The sequence below is a fragment of the Ambystoma mexicanum genome, chromosome 1p (genome assembly GCF_040938575.1).
Source record: "Ambystoma mexicanum isolate Mex_15411 chromosome 1p, UKY_AmexF1_1, whole genome shotgun sequence".
NCBI lineage: Eukaryota > Metazoa > Chordata > Amphibia > Caudata > Ambystomatidae > Ambystoma > Ambystoma mexicanum.
This window is the reverse complement of record NC_090921.1, coordinates 659,375,235-659,399,315: the sequence shown is the minus strand read 5'-3', so window position 1 is coordinate 659,399,315 and position 24,081 is coordinate 659,375,235. Positions and strand designations below refer to the sequence as shown.

At 48.2% G+C, this 24,081-nt stretch overlaps 1 protein-coding gene across 3 annotated transcripts in view; it reads right to left on the bottom strand.

The window, feature by feature from the left end:
* The window catches only part of PRPF3 (pre-mRNA processing factor 3), a 1,104,158-nt gene that overhangs the window by 402,823 nt on the left and 677,254 nt on the right, over positions 1–24,081 (bottom strand). For all 3 annotated transcript variants that reach the window (XM_069649724.1, XM_069649725.1, XM_069649726.1), the window contains exon 13: positions 23,365–23,478. In XM_069649724.1, coding sequence (XP_069505825.1) covers positions 23,365–23,478 — 114 coding nt within the window. The remainder of the gene's footprint in view (positions 1–23,364; positions 23,479–24,081) is intronic.

The following is a 24,081-nucleotide window of genomic DNA, read 5'->3' as shown; positions in this document are numbered from 1 at the left end:
CACACCCCACCACTGTATCGCTCGACAGCAACTCTTGTTGAAGCTCCCCTCCACTTGAATCCAACGGGCGCCAAGGAACTCCTGCAGCAGACGCACCCGCAGCCTGCACAGTCGAATGAGGAATATGCATGACGACATCATGCCGAGTAGGATATTGATAGACCTCATCCTTGCGACCTTCAGGGAAAACAGCCATTGTACCTTGCCCAAGATGGCTCCGATCCTCTCCTCCGATGGAGACGCCAGGCACGACACTGTGTTGAGTCAGTCTCCCAGAAACAGCGCGTCCTGCAATGGAGTCTAGCAGGACTTTGCCAAGTTTATCGAGAACCCCAAGTCCGTCTGGAGTTGGACTGTCATCGTCGTGTGGTCGACGGCGATGTCCTTTGAGTTTGCCCGGATGAGCCAGTTGTCCAGGTACAGGTACACGTGGATCGCTCGTAGACATAGCTGAGCCGCCACCAGGGCCAGGTACGTGGTGAACACTTGTGGAGCCGACTTCAACCCGAAGGGAAGGGCCTTGAACTGTTAATGTTGTCCTTGCACCCGAAGCGTAGGTACTTGCGGTGTCCCTTGTGTATGGGGATGTGAAAATAGGCATCTTCCAAGTCCAGCAACTACAGAAAATCCCCCTCTTCCAGCTGTCCTAGCATGTGTTGAAGGGTCACCATCTGAAAACTTTGGGACTTGATGTACTTATTCAGACGGCGGAGGTCCAGTATGGGCCTCCAACCGCTGGTGGTCTTTCTGACGAGGAAGTAACAAGAGTACACTCCTGAGCCCCGGAGTCTCTTCGGGACGAGCTTGATCTCCCCCTTTTTTAATATGGCCCGTACCTCCAGCAGCAGCTGAGGGACGTGGTTTTCCTGACAGGCCACTGGTGGTATCCTTGGACACTTCTGTTGGAACTCTAGGGTGTGTCCGTGGGCGAGGGCGTCCAACACCCAACAGTTGGTGGAGATGGTCTTCCACATGCTGACGTAGTTCACCAGCCAGCCTCCCCCCAGGGTGCACGGGTGGGGGCCTGACTCCACGGCCGGTTCAGTCTTGTTTCAACGTCCAAGCGCTGCCTTGGCGACAACTACTTCCACCTCCAGACTTGGCGCGGCCCCTATAGGTCTCCTGGGTCGATGAGCGGGGGGCAGGGAGGCTGATGGTAGGACGAGACACCTCCTCCGAATCCTTTCACGGAACTTTGCGATTTCCCTCCAGAAATCTGATAGGACGGCCGCCGTTTCTGAAGTGTGCCCAGAGCAAGAGTCGTCTCAGTGTCCGCTTTGATGGCCTGGAGAGACTCGTCCACAGTTTTTCCAAACAAGTTGTCCCTGTCGAAGGTCATGCCCAACACCTTCAACTGAACATCCTGACGGAAATTCGTGGCCCTCAGCCACCCTCGCCGACGGAGGCAAACGCTGTTGCCCATTTGGCGGAATCCCGTGTTGGTAATGTCCGTGGCCACTGTAATGGCGTGGTCCAAAGCCACCTCGTCTTCCTGTAGAATCTCCAACGCCTCAGCCCGCTTGTCGTCAGGGAGGATGTCCAGGAGGGGGGCCCATCTTGAATCAAAGTTGCCTGTCGTAACACGCCACGATGGCGAGGGTGTTAGCGGCCTTGATGGTCGCTGCCGCGGACAAGATCTTTTTGCCCCATGGCATCTAACTTCTTCCCCCTCACCGTCCAGGGGAAACAGGCTGCCGACGAGGATGAGCCCGAAGACGACTTCTTGGCCGCCACCAAAACCACAGAGTCTGGAGACGGCTGGGACCGTAAGCACTTGGGCACAGAGTCCGGCACTCTATATTTCTTCTCGTGGCGATCCCTCTTCGCCGGAGCCGATGAAGGGTTCTTCATGAGGGACACACCCATGTCCCAAATGTTATCCAATTACAGGATCGAAAGTACGGTCTTCCTCTGTCTCCCGGCACTGGTAAAGGAAACCCTCTTTCTTCTCCTCCTGGACGAGCTGGAACAGCTCTGAGCCCTCGAGATCATGGCGTGGAACGAGCCAATCTCGTCGGGCGGTGAAGATCTGGCTAGCGGAGACAGGAGATTCACCCAGGTCGCCAACGTGGTCCGTGCCAGTCGTCATTGTGTCCGGTTCCATATTATCCCTCGGTGGAGGAGAGGGAGGCGAGCGGTGAAAAGGCAAAAGGAGTGAACTCTCCTCAACTTGGGTGGTGGTGGTTCCTCGGAAGGCATCGGCGCCGCGGGCGCAAAAGGCATCATAGTTTGGCTTTCCTAGCATAAGGTATGTTGAGTCGTAAAAATGTCCACTGGGCTATCCGCAGGTAGCTGCTGGGGTGGAGGCGACTGGGACCGGGGCGTTTGCGGCTTAGGCTGATCCGCTCGGTCGTCACCACCCTGTCGCTCCTCGCCTGTCTCATCGTCGGGATCCCCCCCGTAGGGCCTGCTCTCAACGCATCTCCACCCCTGGAGGACTGGGAGGCTGGTGAGCTCTTCCTCTGAAGAAATGTCCGTGCCCTGGAGGACTACCGTGCCCCCCCCCCCTTTCTCTGCGACCAGGGGAGACATTCTCCAGAGTCTTTTTGATGGGCTGGAAAGAGGACTCCCTCCTGGCAGGCAGGGATACCCTCACCTTAGGGGCCGTGCCCTGCGATTCTGCCCCAGCGGCCTTTGTGAGGGACGCTGCTACTACTTCAATGGAAGTGTTGGTTTTTGCCTGATGCACCTGACCGCATCTGTGGCCTTCACCTTAGGGGGAGGGTCGTGACCCTGCTCCACCTTGGACTTCTCCGTCGTTCCGGCTTGGGTCTTTTTCAAAAGTTTGCCCGGATGGTCCGACTTCTTCTTTGAAGAACCTGAGCGTTGGCTCGTGGTCGAAGGTGCTGGAGACGCTGAACTCGTCCTGGCCGCTGAGGAGCCAGCCACAGGTCTTAGAAGACCGCTCAGCTTTCTTCTTCTGGGCAGCGGAGGCATGCTGCCGGGACTTACCCAAAGCAGGGGCCTTGACCTGCAGCCACTCGTTGAGGCGCTTGCGTCGGTCGGCCCACGTGCGCGACACTATCTCCCAAGAAGGCAGTAGAGGCACAGGAAGGTCCATCGTCCGAAAAAAAAAGACGTTCCATAGGTTGCAGCCGGGGCAAACCTTGAAGAGAGGCGCCGAGTCCTCCTCCTCTGCCATATCCACGCGGTGTAGGCCTCGAAGAAGCTTCGAAGAAACTCGACGAAAATCAGCACCTTGAGGGGCGCTGAAGAATCCAAAACGGGTCCCTGTTAATTGGACGGTTGATCGATGGAGCTTGAGGCTCGATCGACCGAACAAATAGAGCAAAACTCTTAGGAGACAAAATAAATTAAAATCGCAAAATGCAGTAAAAGCTCGAGAGCTATAGCACGAGAACTCCCAACACTTGAACATGAAGCAAAAATCTGAAGATGGCTGCCAGAGGAGTTGCTTAGGTAGAGGGCAGTCATTGGCTGGGGGCAGCATGACCCAGAGGCCAGTGATTGGTGGTTAGGAGAAAGACTGTTCAGATGTGAAACTGAAACTGATTATGTCTTTACCGAGGATTCCCATCCTGACGACATGGAATATTCATGAGCATGTGAATCCATGCCAGACCCCATGCTGGAGAAGTGTATTTTTTGGTTACCATTATTGCTCCCTTCTGAAGAAGGTTTATTCTAACCGACTGATAAATAAAATAATGGTTTATTCAAGAAACCTTGTGTGCAAGTGTTTTTAATTGAATACTTGTCACTGCAAATCTCTGTGCAACTCCCCTACAGCTCACATTGACCCTGACCTCTCTTGAGATAAGCCTGGCTGCTCAAAAGGCTACCAAAACAGTGTAGTACAAGCTTAAACCAAAGGTTGGGTTTCCTAAACCTGTGGTGAGAGTTGTTTGTAGTGTTCCCATAGGGTACTGCATACAAACATTGCCTAACAGTCCTGAGTTCCAAAATGGCACGGTGACCTCCTCCCTTCTTGGGCACTAGGAAATACTGGGAATACCTCTTCCACGGCACCCTTCAACAACATGACTCAGTTCTGCCTGGGGCTCCTGGCCCAGGTGGCTTGGAGGTGGTGGGGGTCTGCCCAGGGGTTTCCTTAAGAAGGGCAGACAAAAGCCCCACCGCACGAACTCCAGGGCCCAGGCCTCAGAGATATTCTCCTGCCATTGGGGCCAGTGCTCTGCCAGCCATCCACCAACTGGCAAGTCATGGAAGAGGAAATCAAAGCCGCTTAGAGGGCGGAGCCGCCCCTGACGCGGCTTGCCGGCCTATGGAAGCACCACCCCCTGCCACCTCCATGGTGCAAGGAATGCTTCAGCCAGCCCTTGGCTGGCATGAGGTAGCTGCGCCTTCCTGCCATAAGGCACAATGCCTGTAGCCCCTGCCCCTGGAGGTGATGCTGAAGGCAGGTTTGGCCGGCTGCACAGCTAGGCCCAGTGACTCTGCAGCGATCTTGGTCTCCTTACATTTTTCCAGGGAATAATCAGCCTTCTGGCCGAAAAGGAATAAACGCTCAGAGGGCATATCCAGCAGTTTTCATGGACATTAGGTGAAAAGCCTGAAGACCTTAAGTAGGCCTGCCTCCTCAATACTACAGCCGATGCCATTGAACGTCCAGGCTCGTTTGCAGCGACTCCCTGGCCACCTCTATCCCATCCTCCACCAGCTGTACGAAGCTGCCGTGCATTGCCGCGTCAGGGATATACTGTGTAGTGTGTTACACTGCCTTCCAGAGTCCCAAAGAATATTTTGAAAAACCACTGGCCATGTTGGTGGCTTCCAGAGCCATGCTGACTGAGGTGAAAACCTTCTTGGCCATGGCGCCAATTCTTTCACCTTCTCTGTCAGGAGGCAGATTCGAAGTTGAAGAAGCTGGTCTGGTAGAAACTGTGGCAGCCTGCACAACAAGATCTTCTGGGAAAGGGTGTGAAGACAAATATGACAGGTGGTCTCTTGGTGACCTCTACTTTCCGGTCATGGTGGAGCTGACCGGGGTGGGCGAGGGGGGTGATGGAGTGGGTGGTTGGAGCATGGAGGCCACCACATGTAGGCTACTGGATCAACAATCGCCGCATTTAAAGGCATATATTCCTTTCAATAAGCGAACCCTCGTCCAGTATGTCAGTTAACTCGTAGCCTTGGACTGGCACTGCCGCAGCCTGCAGTACTAAGGTGTCAACGACCCCATCTACCAGTGCGTGAAACTTGGCATCAGTGTGGGTGTAAGGTTGGCCTTGTTGAAATTCCAAATCAGGTGACGTGTCCAGTCTGCTTGCATCGTGAAGCTTCTGTGCCAACTCTAAAAGTGCAGCTTGGTCATCGAAATATTAGACGCCCCCCGTTCCCATGTACATGGGGTCAACACCTCCCTGTTCATCTGACGCAGAAAATGGATGACATGGTACCTAAATAAATCTGTCCAGGAGAGCGGGGTAAAGTATTTGTCGCCGAGCATCAGGGCCAAGGGTTTGTCCTTCGCCACCGATAACGTGGCAGTCTGCGTCGATAAGGCTGTGGCAGCTAGATGGTGGAGACCTTCAGATCCTGGTGTGCAGAAACGGCCCGGCATCAAAGGCTTCCCTGACGTTGATGGCATTGCCACTGGGGCTAGCGTGGGATCAGGTGGAAGCAATGCTGTTGCAGCCTTCGAGTCCTGCTGCTTGGGGGAGAGGGGGCACTTGCGCCTTCAGCGGGATGTTTTTTCAACATATCTAGCATCTGGACTTCGAAATCTTCCCACCGATTGGTCGGCCCTGCCAAGGGCTTACCTCCAACCGTCAAAGATTCTGAGTCTCGACAGTGATGCCTCTTTCTTGTACGACTTTGACGAGGAAGTGTGTCTCCTAGAGAGACAAGGTTTCTCCTTTTCTTTTTTTGGGGCTAGGCCCCTCGGTCTCGACCTTAACAGACCGCTCCCGCACTGATCTTGGTTGATTTTAGTGCACGATGCACACCCCTCCGTGCTGTAACCCATGCCAAGGCAACAGAGGCATATCTAAAGTGGTTCGGTAACCGACATTTTGGAGTGGCAGTCAGAACACCGTTTGAAACCTGGGGCACGGACATCTCGCAGCCGAACGAAAAATAGAATTCCGATGAAAATATGTCAAACAGAGTCGAAGACTTGCTCACTGTGTTCCTAAAGCAGCGTGTCGTGAGTGTGGAAAAAAGGAACAGAGGTATGGGGCGCAGTGATGTGTCATATATACGACCCCCGACGTCACGTCCGCAGCTGACAATCGGGCATTGAGCAAGACGGATAGACAGACTCGACTAGAGGGGTCTCGGCATCGACTGCCTTACAAAAGGGGGGGGGGCGATTAGGGATACTTGTCGTGCAGCAACATGGTCGTCACGTCCCGCCATCACTAGACAATACAGTCTGTACGTTGCCCATGGGGCTGAATCGTGTTTTGGCAGGGCGCTGCTGCAAAATCTGTTGCTTTAACTTTCTGCCTCCCTCCTTTGCATCACTGTTTGGGGAGTCTATCAGATGAGGAATCTGCGGGAGAAAGTCAATACATTAAAGGAAAAATTGCTCATCGTTATGTTCTTTCTATGAATTCTTCTCCTGCAGATTCCCCATCTCCCCACCCATCATCCCTTCTCAGAAAGTTTGGCAGTTGGTGCGCATCTCTTTTAGTGGGTCGACACCTGGTGATGGTCCTTGAATGACCGCTTTCTGTCTTTCATGCAGCATGTCTTCTCTCTTCTCTCAAACCAATCAAAGAAATGTAAATCTTTTTCTGATGCTACAGATTGTGGTATCTTTCGCAAGGTTTTTTCTTCCTTTTGTGAAGTTTGTTGCGTTAACCTCTTATGGGCTGGTTAGCTTTTTTTCTGTTTTCCTATGCAGTGGTCGAGCTGGAGGGGGGGGCTGAAGGGGGGAACCAAGTTATGGGGCATAGTGACGTGGTATATGAATTGATATTAATATTTTATTTATATCGCGCTCGTACACCAGTGTTTCAGAGCGCGACCAGACAAGGCAGGGGAAACAAGGGAGAACAAAACAACGATCTTACTAGGCCCAGTGACATTGAGAACGTGCAAGTGCATGGGAGAGTAAGAGGGGGAAAGTGCATGGGGCAGGGGGAGAAGTTGAAAGTGCGGAGCACAGGTGAAAAACAGATAACTGGTAATAAATAAAATGACAACAAACAGTGGTAGTGCAGCCAGAGAGTGGCAAGTGCTGGGTTTAAGGTAGCAGACAGGGTATATCTGATAAGTGCAGGAAGAAAGGTGGGGATAGGGGGACTATGGGTACAGATACAGACCCCAGTGCAATGGGTGGCAGTGCAGGAGGGTGGCAGGGTGAGCAGGTACCTGGGCCCCGAGGACAGAAGGTATGCCAGGTGCACGGTGCTGAGAGAGAACAAATGAGCAGGGGAGAGGGTATACAGGATGCCAGACATCGCGCCATGAGCCAGAGCACCGAGCAAGATGGATCGACGGCCGAGTCAAGGTCCACTACACCCCCTGTGGAAGTTTCTCCAAGCAGCAGATCTGGATGAGGAGATCTATCCGATGAGGAATCTGCAAGAGAAAGGCAATCCATTGAAAAGCTAACAGTCCCAGGAGAGAGCTATATGAACTGATACAGAGAATAACGAGAGACTAAGAATTGCAAATAAGCAACTCCTCTAAAGAAAAGAAGACCAGTGCAAATATTAGGAAAATTGAGTCATTCTCCTGACCTTAATTGGTCAAAATAGTGGTAGTGTCAGTTATGATTAGTTATTGACAGCAGACCTATTACTTTGGACCTTTACTGACGAGTGATGAGCAACTTAGTAAAATAGGTAGGGAATACCCCAAAGCGATAGGGAAAGTTAGGCCATATTCTTTTTCTTTAATAAACACGTCTTGGAAATGTCCTCAGTGTCCGTGTCCTGATCCTGCCCTGCTACTGTATCTAGAAACATTTGAATGCTGTTGTATAATAGCAGCAGCAAAAAGGGCAGCCTTGTCCTGTTCCCCTTTGAAGTCGAAAATGGAGGGGGTTTGGGGGAGAGGTATGCCATTTCCAAAAACAGAAGATTTTTGGATCCGTATATAAAGGCTTTAATCATTGTGATGAAGACATTACCACAGTCAAACAAACCAAGTGCATTGAAGAGAAAGGCCCACAACAGTATCAAAAGCCTTTTAGTTCAAAGGTTTCTTAAACAAGGGAAGGATTGCACCTGGCAAACCAATCTGGTATTATCAGAAGAAATAACACCTTTAACATAGTCAGATTGGTCAGGGTGGAATACAGAGTGAATAACACGTGATAATCTGCAATGATGCACACATACAGATTACAATAGAGATAAATCAGCAAGATAGGTCAAACTTTAGTATGGTCCTTTCCCAGGTTTAAATATCCCCACCACCCCCAATGTATTTTTCACAATTGTCATAAATATGTATTTCAGGAACATTATACTGATAGAAATGCACTACAGCATTATACTTTTATTTTCATCGGATAAAACTATTTGAGTTCATTCTCAATCTACAGGTAGAGGAAGGTAAATCAGACACTATCAGTACTTAAAGCGCAGAATGGTCAACGATACAAATCTGACCTATTTAGGGTCAGATAGTCTGCTACAGAGTGAGAGAGTTACCAACAAGTAATCTTGCCTAGAATGTGCTACTTCTCGCTGACGATGCCCAACAAGACCAAAACATGTCTTGAAAGTTTGGAGCTTGAGGCACGCAATGTCTAAGAAGATTAATAGAAATAAAGATTGGGCTGCCCACATCTCATAGGATTGGGGGCGGGGTTTAGGGGGACAATGACCGACAATGTGATGAATACGCTGGAGGGGTTATCTATGTATTTCTGCACACCCTACCAGAGTTTGCAGTTGCATTTGCTATTGATAGCAAAATATCTACAATTTATCTGCATTTGATAGTCTTGCCTTGAAAAAGCCCAAAGGGTTAAACTGATAGCCATACAGTTGGCACGTTTGCCACTTTTTACTAACACACCTTAACTTTGTGGTTGAGATCATTAGCAACCTTTAATGACCATACACATTGCTTGATTTGAATTTTTGAATGGTTACATTTACTTAATCACTTGAGTAGTGCTTGCATTTAGGGATACAGATGGGCTTCATCCCAGAATGTGAATTATGGATGGCTGAGAAAAAACAAGTACTTTAGCTTTGGACAATCAATGAGTGTGTAAGGGACAGTTTTCAAAAGTCCAACTAAGGGCTTCATAAAACCATATCTGAGGCAGTAAAAAATCTACACTCTTAGTATAAGGCTGTACCACCTGAGAAGGTGGGTAGCATGGACAGAGCAGCCAGGCTTATCCTAGGAGGGAGAGGGGGCTGTAGCTTGGTACAAAGAAATTGTAGCATACATATGGTCCAAAGAAAAACTGAAAGACTAGGTATTGTAAAAAATAAAGTGCTTATTTAAATACAAGTAGGCCAAGATAAATCTTGGGGAAGAAAGTACTACAACATATCAAACAATTATAAAAACCAACTAAATACCTATGGTATACAACCCAAGAAATAACCTTATTTAGAGGAGTATGAAGCAAGACAAGGTGAGTCATACCTAATAGTTATACATTCAGGATAGCAATATACTATTCTTGGGGAATACATTATAAATTACTCAACATAGTGACAAAAGTAGTCCATAGTCCCTTTCCTCCATACTGTACGGGCGTCCCTCGCTATGGACAGAGACAGAACCTTTTTCACCAGAAAAAACATCTTCCCCTTTAAATTTAGAAGCATGCGCTCCCCTGACTCTGCCCACCGGCGGCACTCCTCAGTGCCCTTTGACGTGTCGACAATATTAACTGTTAGGCAAGATTTTCATAGAATTGCTAAATCTTCCTGACCTGGGTCAACCCCAGAACTTTTCTGCTTTACTAGTGGGATATTTTTCCTTAATACCTCAGTGAGTGAGAACTTTCTTCCACACACACACAATCTTTTACTCTTTTTATGGGTGTCATGTTTTAGACTCTCCATAGTGTTGTTTTAAAGTTATCCTCTTTAACAACTTTTTGGCAATAAGTGCTTGTTGCTGGCTTGCCCTAGGGGCTCCCCCTTTTAACTTTCTCTGCCTAAACTTGAGAGAACTACAGTTCCCAAGGGTAGAAAGGATCTTTGGATCCCGTTTACATTTTATTCTGTGAAGCCAGCACACTCCACCTTATGTGGAGTGCTGGGGAGATCCAATGCACCCCCTTTCACATTAAAACTAACAATTCTGTTACAGGGACAAGCTTACCTTCAATGGCTGGTGGCAGTGATACCTTGTATTAATTTGGTGCACCTTTACCGTGGGCTGTGCTCACAGCTGCAGTAAAGGCACCTAAGGGTGTTAATTTTACCAAAATAGCCCATCTTTTTTTGCCATTTTAGTGTTTCTTGTCCTTTCTTGTTCCTTCCCTGACATCCAGGGCGGGAAATTCCTTTGTGTGATTTTTGTCCCCTGGACTCCCCACTCAGGATCCAAACTGTCTGTGAAGGCAGGAAGCGAGGGACGAGTCCAAATCTCCACAGCCCTTTGTCTTCCTCCTTCCCTGAATGAAACAAATCCCAGTGGGGTGCTGGCTGTGCTGATTGACAACCAGACTGCCCCTTGTTGTAAAATGCAGGGAGAGAATGCAGAGGTTGTTCTGTAGTTCCTGTTAAATACTGCAAACCTGTAAGTTGAAGAGAAGTCGACCACTGGAACCGAAACCGAAGAGGATTAAGGGAAAGCGGCTGAAACGATTTCCAGCAACCGGAGAGCCTGCTGTGTAATCAGAGCCTGCTGTAGCCCTTCGTTCCAATCGACCTGGGGACAACGAAAACAACGACCCAGAGCCTGGTGAGACCCACTAGGCTCAAGAAGACCTGCAGTTTGAGCTATCCCATACGCGTTGCTGTGACCTTGCGGGGCTGCAACACACCAATACCCTGGGACCTCGAGCCATCATGTGGTGCACAGTCTTCCGAACTCTGAATCTTGCAGAAATTCGTGGGCATCTTGGTGGATCTCCAGAGACAAAAAGTCCCCTTAACAGAGTGCTGGACATTTGCAACGATGAGAATTCAACTGTGATTTTCTGTCTTCTTCTGTGGTCCTTGAAAAGGTGCCAAATCCAAATCCACAGAACTGCATTCAGCTGCGAGGAAAAAGTTGCCTAGAGCCTTCCCCATGGATCCCTGCTGCAAAGTTCCTTCTGAGGTTTTGTTTTCAGTCACCACGACAAGGAATCCACTGACCGGGTATTTGGATGCAGATCCTGAAATCCCCCTGCTTCAAAATCTTCTTCAATGCTGAGGTACTGAGTTGAATTGGGTATGTACTTACCTTAAGTCTGCTAGGATTTCTGTGTTGCTGTGGAGTGTTTTCTGTGATGGGGGTTTTGCCTCTCATCTAGTGCGCCCAGTCCCACTGCTTGAGTTATTTAAGGTGTCTTCTGCGAAGCCGCTGGACCCTCTTCTAACTCTAGAAGTAAAGTTTGCCCAGTCTTCCAAAGGAACTCTGACTTTTGCTACTTAAGAACCTTTTCTGACACGGTCTGTTGGTCACTAGACCCTAGTGGCCCCCCTTTTGCCACTGAGAACACTCATGCTCCAAGAACCATGGAAAGACTTTAAAGGGATTGGGCCTTTTGCTTAGAAAAGAGAATAAGTGTTTAAAAGTGACTTACTTGTAAAGAGTTAGTTGGCAACTGTAACTAAGAGTGAACAGTTACAAAAGTTCTTACTTACCTTGGATGTGTGATGCACTATTCTTAAAAGTATGGTTAACATCTTTCTTTCCTTAGAAACCTTTTTGCCATTCCAACATAAAGTAGATGTGAAGGTATATTACTCAGCTGTGATTACTTTTGGGAAGAGGCACAACCTGATGTGTTGATTTCACCAGATTATTCCTGTTAGGATAATGGTATGAATGTTCCCCAACTGGGTCTTTCTTCCCCTGACTTGCTGCTAGCCTGTCCAGAATAAGTCTGTATTAGGTTGTTGAGTCATTCAGTAAAGTGTAACTTTAGGGTTTACTTTCCCTGTGCTATCTAACCCATTGACTTTGGTTCTAAAAGTCCCTTATAAGTCATACCCAAGTAACTTGTATTGCTCGGAAAGGTCTAACCTAGACTTCATTGGGAGATTGAAAAAGTATATGGGCTTTACTTACCTTGAGTTAGCGGTGTGCCATCCAAAAAGAAGTTAACAGTTACTGCTTATCTCATTTTCACTGATCTCAAAAGCACCTGTAATTGAATATTACATCCTAAGTTTTACTCACCTAGTATATCTGTGTGTTATCACAACAGTAGTTATAGGTTTTAACTTAAACTGGAATAAGTGTTGCACTATTCACAAAAGGTATATTGTCCAGTTGACTGATTATGTGATTCATACTGAAAGTCACTGTACAATTGGTAGGGTCCAATGCCCTTGCATTACTGAATTTAATTGTGAAAGTAAGCATTGGTTTTTACTCCCCAAGAATAGATGTGACCTATACTGAATGTGTATGAAAAGGTTCGACTTCCCTAGAACAAATTTTAGGTGTTCCCAATAAGGTTTATACTCTGGTCTGTGTACCTTAAAGTATAGTGCTGTGTTTTTAGAATTGTGATTACATATGTATGATCGCACTTTTTAACACCTAGATTTACCTGGGCTTACCTGTATTTAAATACATAATTTATTTTTACATACATAGTGTTTCAGTGTTTCTTTGGACGATTTGTATTACAATTTCATTTGTGCTGATTGTACAGCCCTCCCTCCCTCCCTCCCAAAATAAGCCTGGCTGCTTGGTCTACGCAACCCTTAACTCAGGTGGTACAGCCTTATATTAAGAGTGTATAGTCTTATACTGTCTCAGTTGACCGGTTTAACTAAGGCCTTAGTTGGACTTCAGAAAAACGGTCCTAACATTAACATTGCCTAATGACACCAGTTTTATTAGAGGGGGTGGGGGGCATGGTGGGAGGTATGGACGAAAGGGAACTGCAGACTAGGAGTATGTTAGTCACTACAGAGAGTAACTTATAATTACTCCTACGTCCCGTCCTGTTATGGAGAAACCTCATAAATGTGCCAATTCCCTTCACCTTAGAGAACCCCAGCCACTTTGCTGGATTTTGAGGATTTGATTTTTTTTTTTAACCTGGAAAGAGTGTGAGCCTTTTTCCCCCACTCTTTCGTGTATTGTGATGTGTGTTTCACTCTTCTGTTCTTTGATTATGGAGTTTTAGATGACTCCGTAGGCATCTTTTCATTTGTGTTACACAGCACCCTCAGTGCAGTGACACAGGGATGTCTTTTAGATTTCCTAAAAGTGTAAATACCTTCTCAGGGATAAACTACTGTTTACCAGAGAATGTAAAGTTAAATTGACATTACTAGTGTTTTTAAATTACTAGACCCAGCACACACTATCTTCCTATAGAGTGCTGGGGGGGGTTACCTAGTATCCCCCGTGTCTAGAAACTCATGTAGCAGTCAAATGCTACCCTTTCCTATCGAAATGGCTGGTGGCAGTGGTTTTACAACGAACTACCATGATTTTTCCCGACCGCAAACACCGGTACCTAAAAATCACAGGAGCCATGTTTTTCAAGATGGCGCCTTAAGCCCCTTTGTTTAAACAGGCCCCAGTCTTTTTTCACCATTTCTTTTTGGAAAGGTCCTTCTAGTATTTGTCTCTGCGCGCCAAACCAGGTTTGGTCCCTTTGTTTCTATGCCTTTGGCGGGCTTGAGGACTGAAAACCGCCTCTGGCGTCTGAGTGTCTGTGGTGGGCAGGAAGTGAGGGAGGCCCGAAACTCCCTGTGCTTAGTCTCCTAGGAGACCCAAATGCACTCTGGCATGCTTGGCTGGCTGTCATGCAAGGACAACCACCCTGCTGGGTAAGTGGCAGCTAGGCTGGCATGAAAGGGAGAAAACTGTTTAAAAGGAGAGTCTCTTGGCTTGGAAGGCAGAGTCGACCACCAGAACGAAAGAACCGAAGACGAGCTGGAAGAGGACGGCTGCTGCAATCCCTGGACCGTTGGTTTGCCCAGTGAAGCCCTGCTGCAGGTCCAAATTGCCAAGTTCATCTCGACAGAGAAGCCCCTTCAAGGACGACTTCTTCCTTTGAGTTGGTGGGACCAATCAACTCATAAGCCACCTGGATACCATTCTCGGAGCTGGTTAGGATTAACCAGAGGGAAGGACTCCAGCTTGTGTGCTTGATAACAGCTATGCGAACTGAAGATCTTCCATTTTTCCAGCTTGTTTGACCCGTCCAGGAGTGCCATGACGTCCTCCCTCTTGTCCCCATGACTGAGGCTCAGCGAGATCTGCAGGAACTGCCAGGAACAGACGTCTTCAGCTGCATCTTTTCTTATTAAGGTACTGTGCCAACCCGATTGAGAGAACTTACCTCTCGCGGTGAAAGTTCATGAAACTTTCCCTACTTGCAGGCCTAATCAGCTTGTGACCCAACATATGTTTCTTTTTGGTACAAAATACTCCTGCGAACTTTGGCAAAGACTTTACCATTTACTACAAGAACTGCTCTTTCCTATCCAAGACACTAGTCCATTGACTTTGGCCTGGGCCTATTGAGCTGAATCAAGTCCTCTCGTGAACTGAAACTATTTGCACTACCTAAGAAAGTATTTGTGATCTATTCTATTAACTTGTGGGTATTTACACCCATTCATTGAAAGTAACTGAAATGCCATTTTGCTCCAATTACATGGGAGCCTAATTTACGCAGAAACTTATTGGTTTGGTATTGAAGTGTATTTGTGTATGATATTAAGTTGCCTCCTTCTAGTGAATGTTTTCTAAATTACTGTGTAATAAATTAAAAAAAGTGTTTTACCAAGAAACCAAGAAAAGTGTTTGAATCACTGTGATTGCAAGACCTATTTGTAACCTCTTTTACTGCTCACATTCCCTCTTGAGATAAGCCTGGCTGCTCAAGCTCGCTACCACAAACTGTGTAGTACAGACTTATACCAAAGGTTGGTTTTGCTTACACCTGTAGTCCTAATTGTATGCGGTGGTACCAAAGGGTACTGCATGCAATTCTCCTTAACAAGTCCCCTTTCCTCCATACTGTATGGGCAAGTACAACTGAATGTAGCCCTACTGTGGAGAGGTGCTCTCTTAACAATGCCTGACCAAATGCCGTGTCCGACCTGGAGCCAGCATCCAAGCAGTAGTGCTTGCAAAAGGCCGAGGGCTTAGCCCATGTAGCCGCCTTGCTGATAACCTGTCACAGGACATGCCCCTGGAAAGCAACCACTGTGGGTTTAGCTCTAATAGCGTGGGCATGCATATTTGCTGGAAGAGGTTTGTGCTGCCCCGCATACGCCTCCTTGATGGCCGTAACCATCCACCTTGCTATGGAAGCTTTGGAGGTTTGACAGCCAGGCTTTGACCCACCAAAGGTGACAAAAAGGGCGTCTGATTTGCAGAAGCTCTTGGTCCAGTCCAGGCAGTATCTCAGCGCACGCCTCAAGTCCAGACAGTGCAACACCCTCTAAGCGACATCCTTGGGGTCCACGAAGCAGGTTGGTAGCACTATATCCTCATCTATGTGAAAAGAGGAGAAAACCTTAGGTAAGAATGCAGGGTGAATTCTAAACACCACCTTATCCGTATGAAAAGTAGTAGAAGGCTCAGAGGCCAACAGCGCCTGGATTTCACTGATCCGGCATGCAGAGGTAAGGCCCACCAGGAGGGCCGTCTTAATGGTGTCTAGCCTGAGGTCCGCGGACGCCATAGGTTCAAATGGTTTAAGCGCCAGTGTGCCCAAGACCACGTTGAAGTTCCACACAGGGTGTGGTTTCTCAATAGGCGGGTAAAGCCTGGTCAGGCCTGCCAAGTGTCAACCACCGGATTAGAGGATGAAAATACAAAGTCCTCCGAGTTCCTGTAGGCTCCAATGGCAGCCAGATGGGTGTGGCACGTGTCTACCTGCACCCCCGAGTGTGCGAGGTGCACAGAGATGGATGGCACGTCATCCAGAGTGCAGGTCAATGGATCGACCTCTTGATTCTGCCCAGTGATAAAACCTGGTCCACTTGCTTTTGTACTGGCTCCTGGTAGGATTGCTCCTAGCCCTTTGTATAATGTCTAGGTTAGCTTGTGACAGATGCAGATGCCTCCGTGTGACTTGTTCAGGAACCATGCTGCTCGGGCTAACCTCTGGGGGGCCGCGTAGATGGCCGCACCTCCCTGCTGAGAGAGTAGGTGTCCTGGCCCAGCAAAGATGCTCCGGGCCTGATCCGACAGGCTTAGTAGTTCCGAGAACCATGGACTTGCTGGCCACCATGGAGCTGATGATATGGAGGTGCCGGGCCCCACTGATCTTGCAGATTACCCTGTGAACAAGGGGAGTGGGAGGGAAGGCATACGCATTCATGTTGTCCCACTGGATCTGCATTGCATCGCCCAGAGAGCCCCTGCCTTGCCCCTGCCAGGACGCGAACTGAGGACACTTCCTCTTGGCCTAGTTGGTGAAGAGATCCACCTGCGGATGAACCCCAACTGTCAAAGATCCCTTAAAGGACCTATTTGTCCAACTGCCATTTATAGTGGTCTACACCCAGCCTGTTCGCCTCTAGGTTGAACTCCCCCGAGAGATGGATTGCTGCCAGGTGCATGTTTACAGAGCCCACTCCCAAATGTTGACCGCTAGATTGCAGAGGGGAGGAGACCTGGTGCCACCTTGCTTGTTGATGTAGCACATGCCGGAGGAGCTGACCGTCTGAATGAAGATCGCCTTGCCGTTAATCATCGGGAGGAAGGCTTTGAGAGCAATCCATTTGGCCATCAACTCGAGCCAGTTGATGTGGGCCAGCTGCTCCAGATGGGACCATACCCCATGGACACTGTGGCCGCCCAAGGTAGCCCCCAAGGTCTCCAGGGATGAGTCCGTGGGGATGGTGACCTGAGGTGCTGGTTGACGTAAGGGCCTGCCTATCTGCAGGTTGCTGTCCGTGCGCCACAAGACTAGGTCCTGGTGGAGATGATGTGGGATGCTGACTTGCGCCGCCTGGGATCCACTCTCCTGACTTCAGTAGGCTGCAAAGTTCAACTGGAATCGGCACATTTTGAGCCTTGTATGCGGCACCGCCGGGAGACATGCCGCCATGACGCCCAAGAGGTGCTGGTACCAACATGCCGAGGTCACTGCTCTGCTAAGAAATTGCCCCGTGGCCCTCTTGATGGCAGAGATCTTGTCCGCAAAGGAGACAATCCTCTCGAAGCTCGCATTGCAGATAAGGTCCAGGAAGGTTAGACTGTGCGTGGGCGCAAACTAACTTCTTGAGATTGATGGAAAATCCTAGCTTGTGTAGTGTATTCATGAGGGCAGAGGGAGTGTGCTGGACTGCCTCCGGAGACCTTGCCCTAACTAGTCAGTCATCTAGATATGGGTAGATGTGATGCCCCTGTGCCCCGAGTAGGGCTACAACAGCGTTCATCAGTCTTGTAAAGACCCTGGGGGCCGAATTGAGGCCCAAGGGTAGAACCTTGTATTGGAAGTGAAAACCCATGATCCTGAACTTCAGGAAGGACCGGTGGGGTTGCTAGATCAGGACGTGTAGGTAGGCATCCTTCAGATCCAGGGAGCACATCCAGTCTCCCGCACACAATGCCTCCGTTATTAGTGCTGGGTTACCCATCTTGAACTTTTGGAGAGGAAGGGAAAGGTTCAAAGTGGAAAGGTCCAACACAACTTTCAGGCAGCCTGGTTCTTTTTGTGTATGGTGAAAATTTGTGAATAGAGGCCCAGGCACTGCTGCGAGGCTGGGACTGCCTCCACTGCCTGACTCTATGAGCGAGCAAATTTCTGTCAGAGTTGCTGTACCAATCTTTGGTAGCGGAAGGAAGGAGCGAGCAGAAAGGAGTGATAGGGAGCTGGAAGCCCGTTGATATTACCAAGAGGATCCGTGAACAAGGTCTGCCAGCAGTGAGCAGGAAGGGCAAGCCTGCCCCCCACCGGAGACTCTTGGATCCAGATGGATGTGTCACAATTTCTTGCCCTCTGATGCTGGGCCTGAGGAGGGGGACCGGAAAAAGCCCCTAAGAGTTGCCTTGTACTGCTTGCGCCTGTGCTGGCTCGGGGATCGGTCCGGTTGTCTGGACCGCCTCTCTTGGAAATCCCTGAAGCCTCCGAGGAACCAACCCTTGTCTGAGCGCTGGTGCGCTTGGCTATATGGAGATATATATGCCTTAGGGGTGGACTTGGGGAGGGTCAATAAAGAATTAGCGGTCTGCAAGCTATTCTTTTTCTTATCGAGTTCCTCCTGCTTTGTTGAATGGAACAGATCGCCCCCCCCTCGAAAGGAGGGTCCAGTACGCCTTCCTGGACATCAGGGTTGAACTTAGTCGCCTTTAGCGACGCCGTCCTGCTCATGTCAGTAGCAATACAGATGGCACGACACGAGGTATCGATGTGAGCCACGGTGGACTCTTATGTCCTGTGCCACTATCTTGGCTTCTGCCAGTCCAGCCTTGAAGCAAGCCTGGCTCTGCACAGGGAGTTGAGGTTGGAAGTCTGATCTCCCGCCATAGCCTCTGGTTGACCGCCGCCAGCATGGCATCCGCATTGGACTGGCGCAGACGGAGTGGCATCAGAATAGATTTTCTTTCCAAACGCCTCCAGGATCTTCTCCTTACCCATGAGTGCTGAGGCTGGGGCTTAGAGTAGAGTGATGCTGCCGCTATCACCGATGTGTGGCTGGGGGTGTGCCGACAGTGAGAGGGAGTCCTCTTCCGTTTGCCTAAACTTAGAGTTGAGACGCGGATTGGAAGGCAGGGTAGAAATTATAAATTGCTCACCGTATTGACCAACGTACTCATAATCCATAGTCCCCTTTCCTGCATGGGCGTCCCTTGCTAGGGATGGGAGACCGAACCTTTTACACCAGAAAAAATCATCTTCCCTTTTTCACCAGAAAAAATCTTCCCCTTTAAATTAGAGGCGCGCAGGGGCGTGGCCCTGGGAGCATGGGCTCCCCTGTCTCTGCCGACCCTGCACCTCTGACAGGCCCTGGTGGGCGTTGTGCCCTCGGCTGTGTCGCTGGTAGTGCTGTGTACAGGCGACCCCTCAGACTTTTGTCTGGTGGTAGGGCATAGCTCCTCGGTTGTACACCCGGTAAAAGAACCTTGCAGTCCGTCCGCGATGTCATTGGCAGGATCTAGCGACCCCTCGGCCGGTAGCTGAAGCAGCCTTGGTACCTGTGCTGGTGTTAGAACCTGAATGGTCCCTCCCACTTGGACGTTTCCTTGGGGAAGGAGTCGCCCTTGCGGATGAAAAAAGTGGCCCTACTGACTTGTGCTTGACTACGTTTTCCAAGTGTTAATGTTAAAGGACATTTGTACCGCGCACTATCACCACCGGAGTGGTCCCCTGGCGGCTCTGAAAGAGGAAGGGAGGGGAGGTTAGTGGGAAGTAGCTGGAAAAGTGCAAGAGTGTATTGATGTGCTGTTGAGTTTGGTAAAACTGTGGGAATGGGAGTAGAGAAAGATTTTGGTGTAGAGGGCTGTTTGTGGTACATTGCCCTGAGAGGGTTTCACATGGGGTAGAGTGTTCTTTTTTCCTCAAAACCAGTGTTTTTGAGGATAGGGGCATAGAAGATTTAGAGTTTTTCTATGTCTTGGAACTGAGGAGTGACCAGGTTGTGTTTTTTAATGAGTCTAATTTCTGAACTTTTAGAAAGGGCCGTTGGTCGCCGGAACCAGAGAATTTGCTTGTTGTCGGATAACAGACTTCAGCATTTGTTTTGGGGGCCCATCATGAGGCGATTACGGTGGCCCAGAAGAACAGGACTTTTCAGACCTTGCATTCGACACCACATGTGGCTTATAGGTTAACGATACAGTCTACTGTTGGCCATGGGGTGTGGGTTTAGTGTGGCGTGCAGTGTTGGTGCTTGAACCACCAAGGTTCTGCTATGGAGAGTGTCATCTCCGTAGCAGAACCTCCAGCCTGCCTATTGGAGTTGGGGGCTCGTATGCAGGAAACCGTTGTGTCCAAATCGCCCTCAACGTCACTTAGGACGCGGATGCTGCCATCGCTGGAGGCTCCCTCAATGTCCACGGCGGCCTGCATGGCGTGGTGGGCCCAGTGTTTTTGTTTTCCGCTCCTTTAGTGTCTTGGGCCGAAACAGTTCACAGAATGGTCTCTAGAAAGGCAAAGATGACACACCCCGTGTGACTCCTTCCATGGAAACCTCCCGTTACAGGAAGGACAACTTTTAAATAGTGTGTTTTCCATAGTGTGGAAAGATGGCAGCATGCCGAAGTAAATGGAAGAATAGGGAAATGGGCATTCTCTAAATGAGATTAATTATGACTGCCCCCCACTCTCCCTACTGTGCAGGGCAGAGGTCCGTTGGGGCCTAGGTACGCCACAGTTAAAGTTTGTTGAGACGGGAGTAGTAGTCGACAAATGTTCTTAATCTCGAAAGCCGTCGCCGGAGATCTTGTGCTGTACGGCCATCGAAAGGATATAAAGTCTCAATTTAATCTTTGTATAAGTAAAGGCGTTGGCCAGAAGAAGGAAATCTGCAACTTGCATCTGACTATGATGGTGGAAAAAAACAATCTGAGGGACCTTGACGCTTGAAGGACCATAGGTACAGGAGATGTCACACTAGGGATACTATTACTGGCACGCCCTGTCGACGTCCTTTTTTCGCGTTTCAAAAACAAAAAATGTATTACTACACAGCTACCACCAGATGTCGGCCTATGCATAGCATGTAATCTAAGCACATCCACAGGCCTCAAATATCTATATTTTTATTTTTTTATTAGCATTTAAATAAACAGCAACATAAAAATAGAAATTACATCTCTCCAGCTTTATCACTTTTCTCAAAGCCAATAAACAATATAAATAGTGAACCAAATAACAGCTCGTCTACAACTGCCGCCACACATACTGCCACAGTGGGAGCTCCAATTTGAGGTGTAAATAAAGCACATGTCTAACATACTCATTCCACTACTCCACTCCCCCTGCCGCATCTTAGTTACATTTGTGTCTTCTCCATTAGCAACGATCTCTCACACCACATAGATAGCCAGACTCAAGGAGGCATATCGTCAAGAGGGAGAGAACATTAACTATACGAGGAAGTTCCATGCCAAGATATTATCATTTACCTCCTGTGTTCCCCTACATGCATTCCAATACCACACTTTAGTCTCAGCCATAGCCCAAAGTTTTAAATCAGCCCATCAGGCTCTGTATTGCGACCCAGATAGTGGTTTCAATGTCATTGCGCTCCTACGTTTCACCAATTTACAGTCCAAATCAATTTTTTTGGTGACATGCCTACCGGCCCCTCGGGCGGGGGTATGTACGCAATAAGCACAACGCTGGTGACCAAGCAAACCTAGTTATTCCCACTGCCTCAATTTTCAAACGATTAGCAGACCAACATTGTTGTACCTTCTGGCATGAACAGCACATATGTATCAAGTCAGTGTCATCATCAGGACATCAAGGGGACACGACTGTGAGAACCTAGAGATCCTATGCAGTGACATCTACATCCTATGAAGAATATACAGCTGAAGTAGCTTGTGTCACACATTCTTTGACACCTTACTAATATACACCAATGCATTCTCCCATTCCACTTCCTACAAAGGTCTTCCCAGATCCCCTTGCAATCGATCCTTCCCCTTGAGGTCTCCCAAACAGTGACCTTTTTTTAATAACCTCCTGGACATCCTAGATACACTGTGCCCCCCACTCCTCATTCAAATCATACAGCAGTGCAAGCGTCACATGAGCATCTGGTTCACTTGGCAGGCTCTGCCATAGAGTCTTGGTGTGTCTCACTAATCCCATGTATGTCAAGAATTGCCCAGAGTGTACTCCATACTCCTCTAAGACTTCGGGGAATTACAATCTGGCTTCATCGCAGAAAATACCACGCTCCCACCAATATAGCAACTCCCTTGGCCTCCCAACACTTCCTAATAATTGGAAAATCCCCCTTTACCCCATGAAATGTGAACACCAAAGGCACATTGGGAGAGAAGGGTTCCCATGCACTGAGCTATTTCAGGGTCCTCCACCAAAGTTTGTTCCTCAATTTCAAAAGATAAGGACAATCTATGATCCTTTTGGTATCCACCCACAGAACCTCTTTCAGTCTAAATGGCTGAATAGCCGATGACAATCTCACGTACAAAGTCGGCTAGTCCGAAAATCACCAGGAGACAAACTGGATCTGTCGTGCTAAGTAATACAATTAAAGTGAGGTAATTTAATAGCCTCACGCTCTTAACTCGAGCCGAGGGCATCCAACAAGTATTTTTTCCAGTTCCCCACAGAAACTCCCGTAACATCACAAAGACTGGAAGAAAATCCTGGGAATCTCAAATGGGACGTTTGTAAAGTGTTACAGTAAACAAGGCAGGACCACCATTTTTAACCAAAGCAGCCAGGGCCATCAAAGACAGGGGAAGCTTCCGCCAGAAACCCAAAGGCCTTTCTATCCAGTTTAGCTCTTTCTCAGGGTTGTTTTCAGGAGAGGTCTTCGCATCCTGACATATGTCCACCTCTAAATATTTAAAGTCTACAGTAGCCCATCGCAGCTCTGAGTCAGTTAGTTGTGAACCACCATGTTCTGCTAGCACCGCCAGCAGGAAAAAATATGACTCACTGAAGCTTATAGTTTTCCCAGCAAGCTCAGCAAAATTATCCAACACCTTGAGAACGTATGACAAATTACGCTGCGGATTCTGGACATACAGCAATATATCGTCCGCATGAAGGGAAATCGCATGTGTAGAGCAGTCCATCACTTCAGCCTCAGCTAACTGCGTCCTGATGTACTCCACCAGGGGTTCCAATGCCAGTATAAATAACATAGGGGAAGGTTACTCAATAAAGGTGTTTATTTTTCAGATTACCACAGTGGTAGGTTTGCTTTGGTTAACTGAACTAACTGTACCTCCGTCAGCCTACTGTCCCTTCCTGGAGTGAAGCCTGACTGCCCCGTCACACTACCTAACACAGAAGATAGATTTCACCCTTTTGGGTTAGGTGTACTGTAATCCCACCTTAAGGTTAGATGGCTGTACAGCCCTCACTATAAGGCTGTACTAGAACCACTGTAATAAAAAGGCCACAGAACAGGCAGCTGCAGATAAATTGGCCATGTATAAACTCTGTCCCGAAAGACTTAAAGCATTCCTGTTTTCCAAATTATATTCTTGCCCTCGAAATGGAATCAAAGGACACCCACAGTCTGGAATAAGCCCAGTCCACTCTTTCCAAGGTAATCTTCATGTCACTTGCAATACTGATACTGATTAGGACACACACTTCAATAAATATAAACAAGTGCTGAAGTAAATAGGAATCTTTCTGAGTAGGAGCATACTTGCCTATATACAGATGTGTGAACCCCTAGTGAAATATCTTCTTTTAATTTTTTTGCTTTCTTTTCTTTCCGCTGTTCTGATGTTAGTTTTCGAGCAGCATTTGCCTCTTCATGGGCTCTGTAGTAAAGAAAATACACTATCATTAGCAATCCGAAAGCAGCAGTTGGTATTGCAGACTTTGCTGCCAAAAGTGCCTCATTAAAAAACCCGATGAGGAGGTTGGGACACATCAAGAAATGGAGCTGAGCATTTCCTAGAATTAAAAAACTGCAGTCATTTGAGGTTTTCAACAGACTGCCCAGCAGAACTAGAGAACTTGAATTACAAGCACTTCAATACAATTGATCCAAGGCAGCACATAACAGACACCCACCAAATTGCTGTACAAGGATGTCCGGATCAGCTATATTTACAATAGATCCCAAGAATAGATAAATGGCTTGGTGTTTCCATTGCTGGCAATGCAAGTCACAGATTTACGCTATTCAAGAACTATTAAACCATTAAATTAAGAAAGGTGTTGTATTCTACATTGAAAATAAAACAAAAAGGATGTACACTACAAACGTTTATAAAGTGCCAACAACCAAAAAAGGGAACTGTAAGGGAGAGCAAACCCTCTGAGGACAGCTAGAGAAGACCAGCAAGTAGACTTTGGCAAGGTGTTCCTTGAGGTAATGGCTCTTAATTGGTAGCGTGACTGATTGTTTAGATGGATTG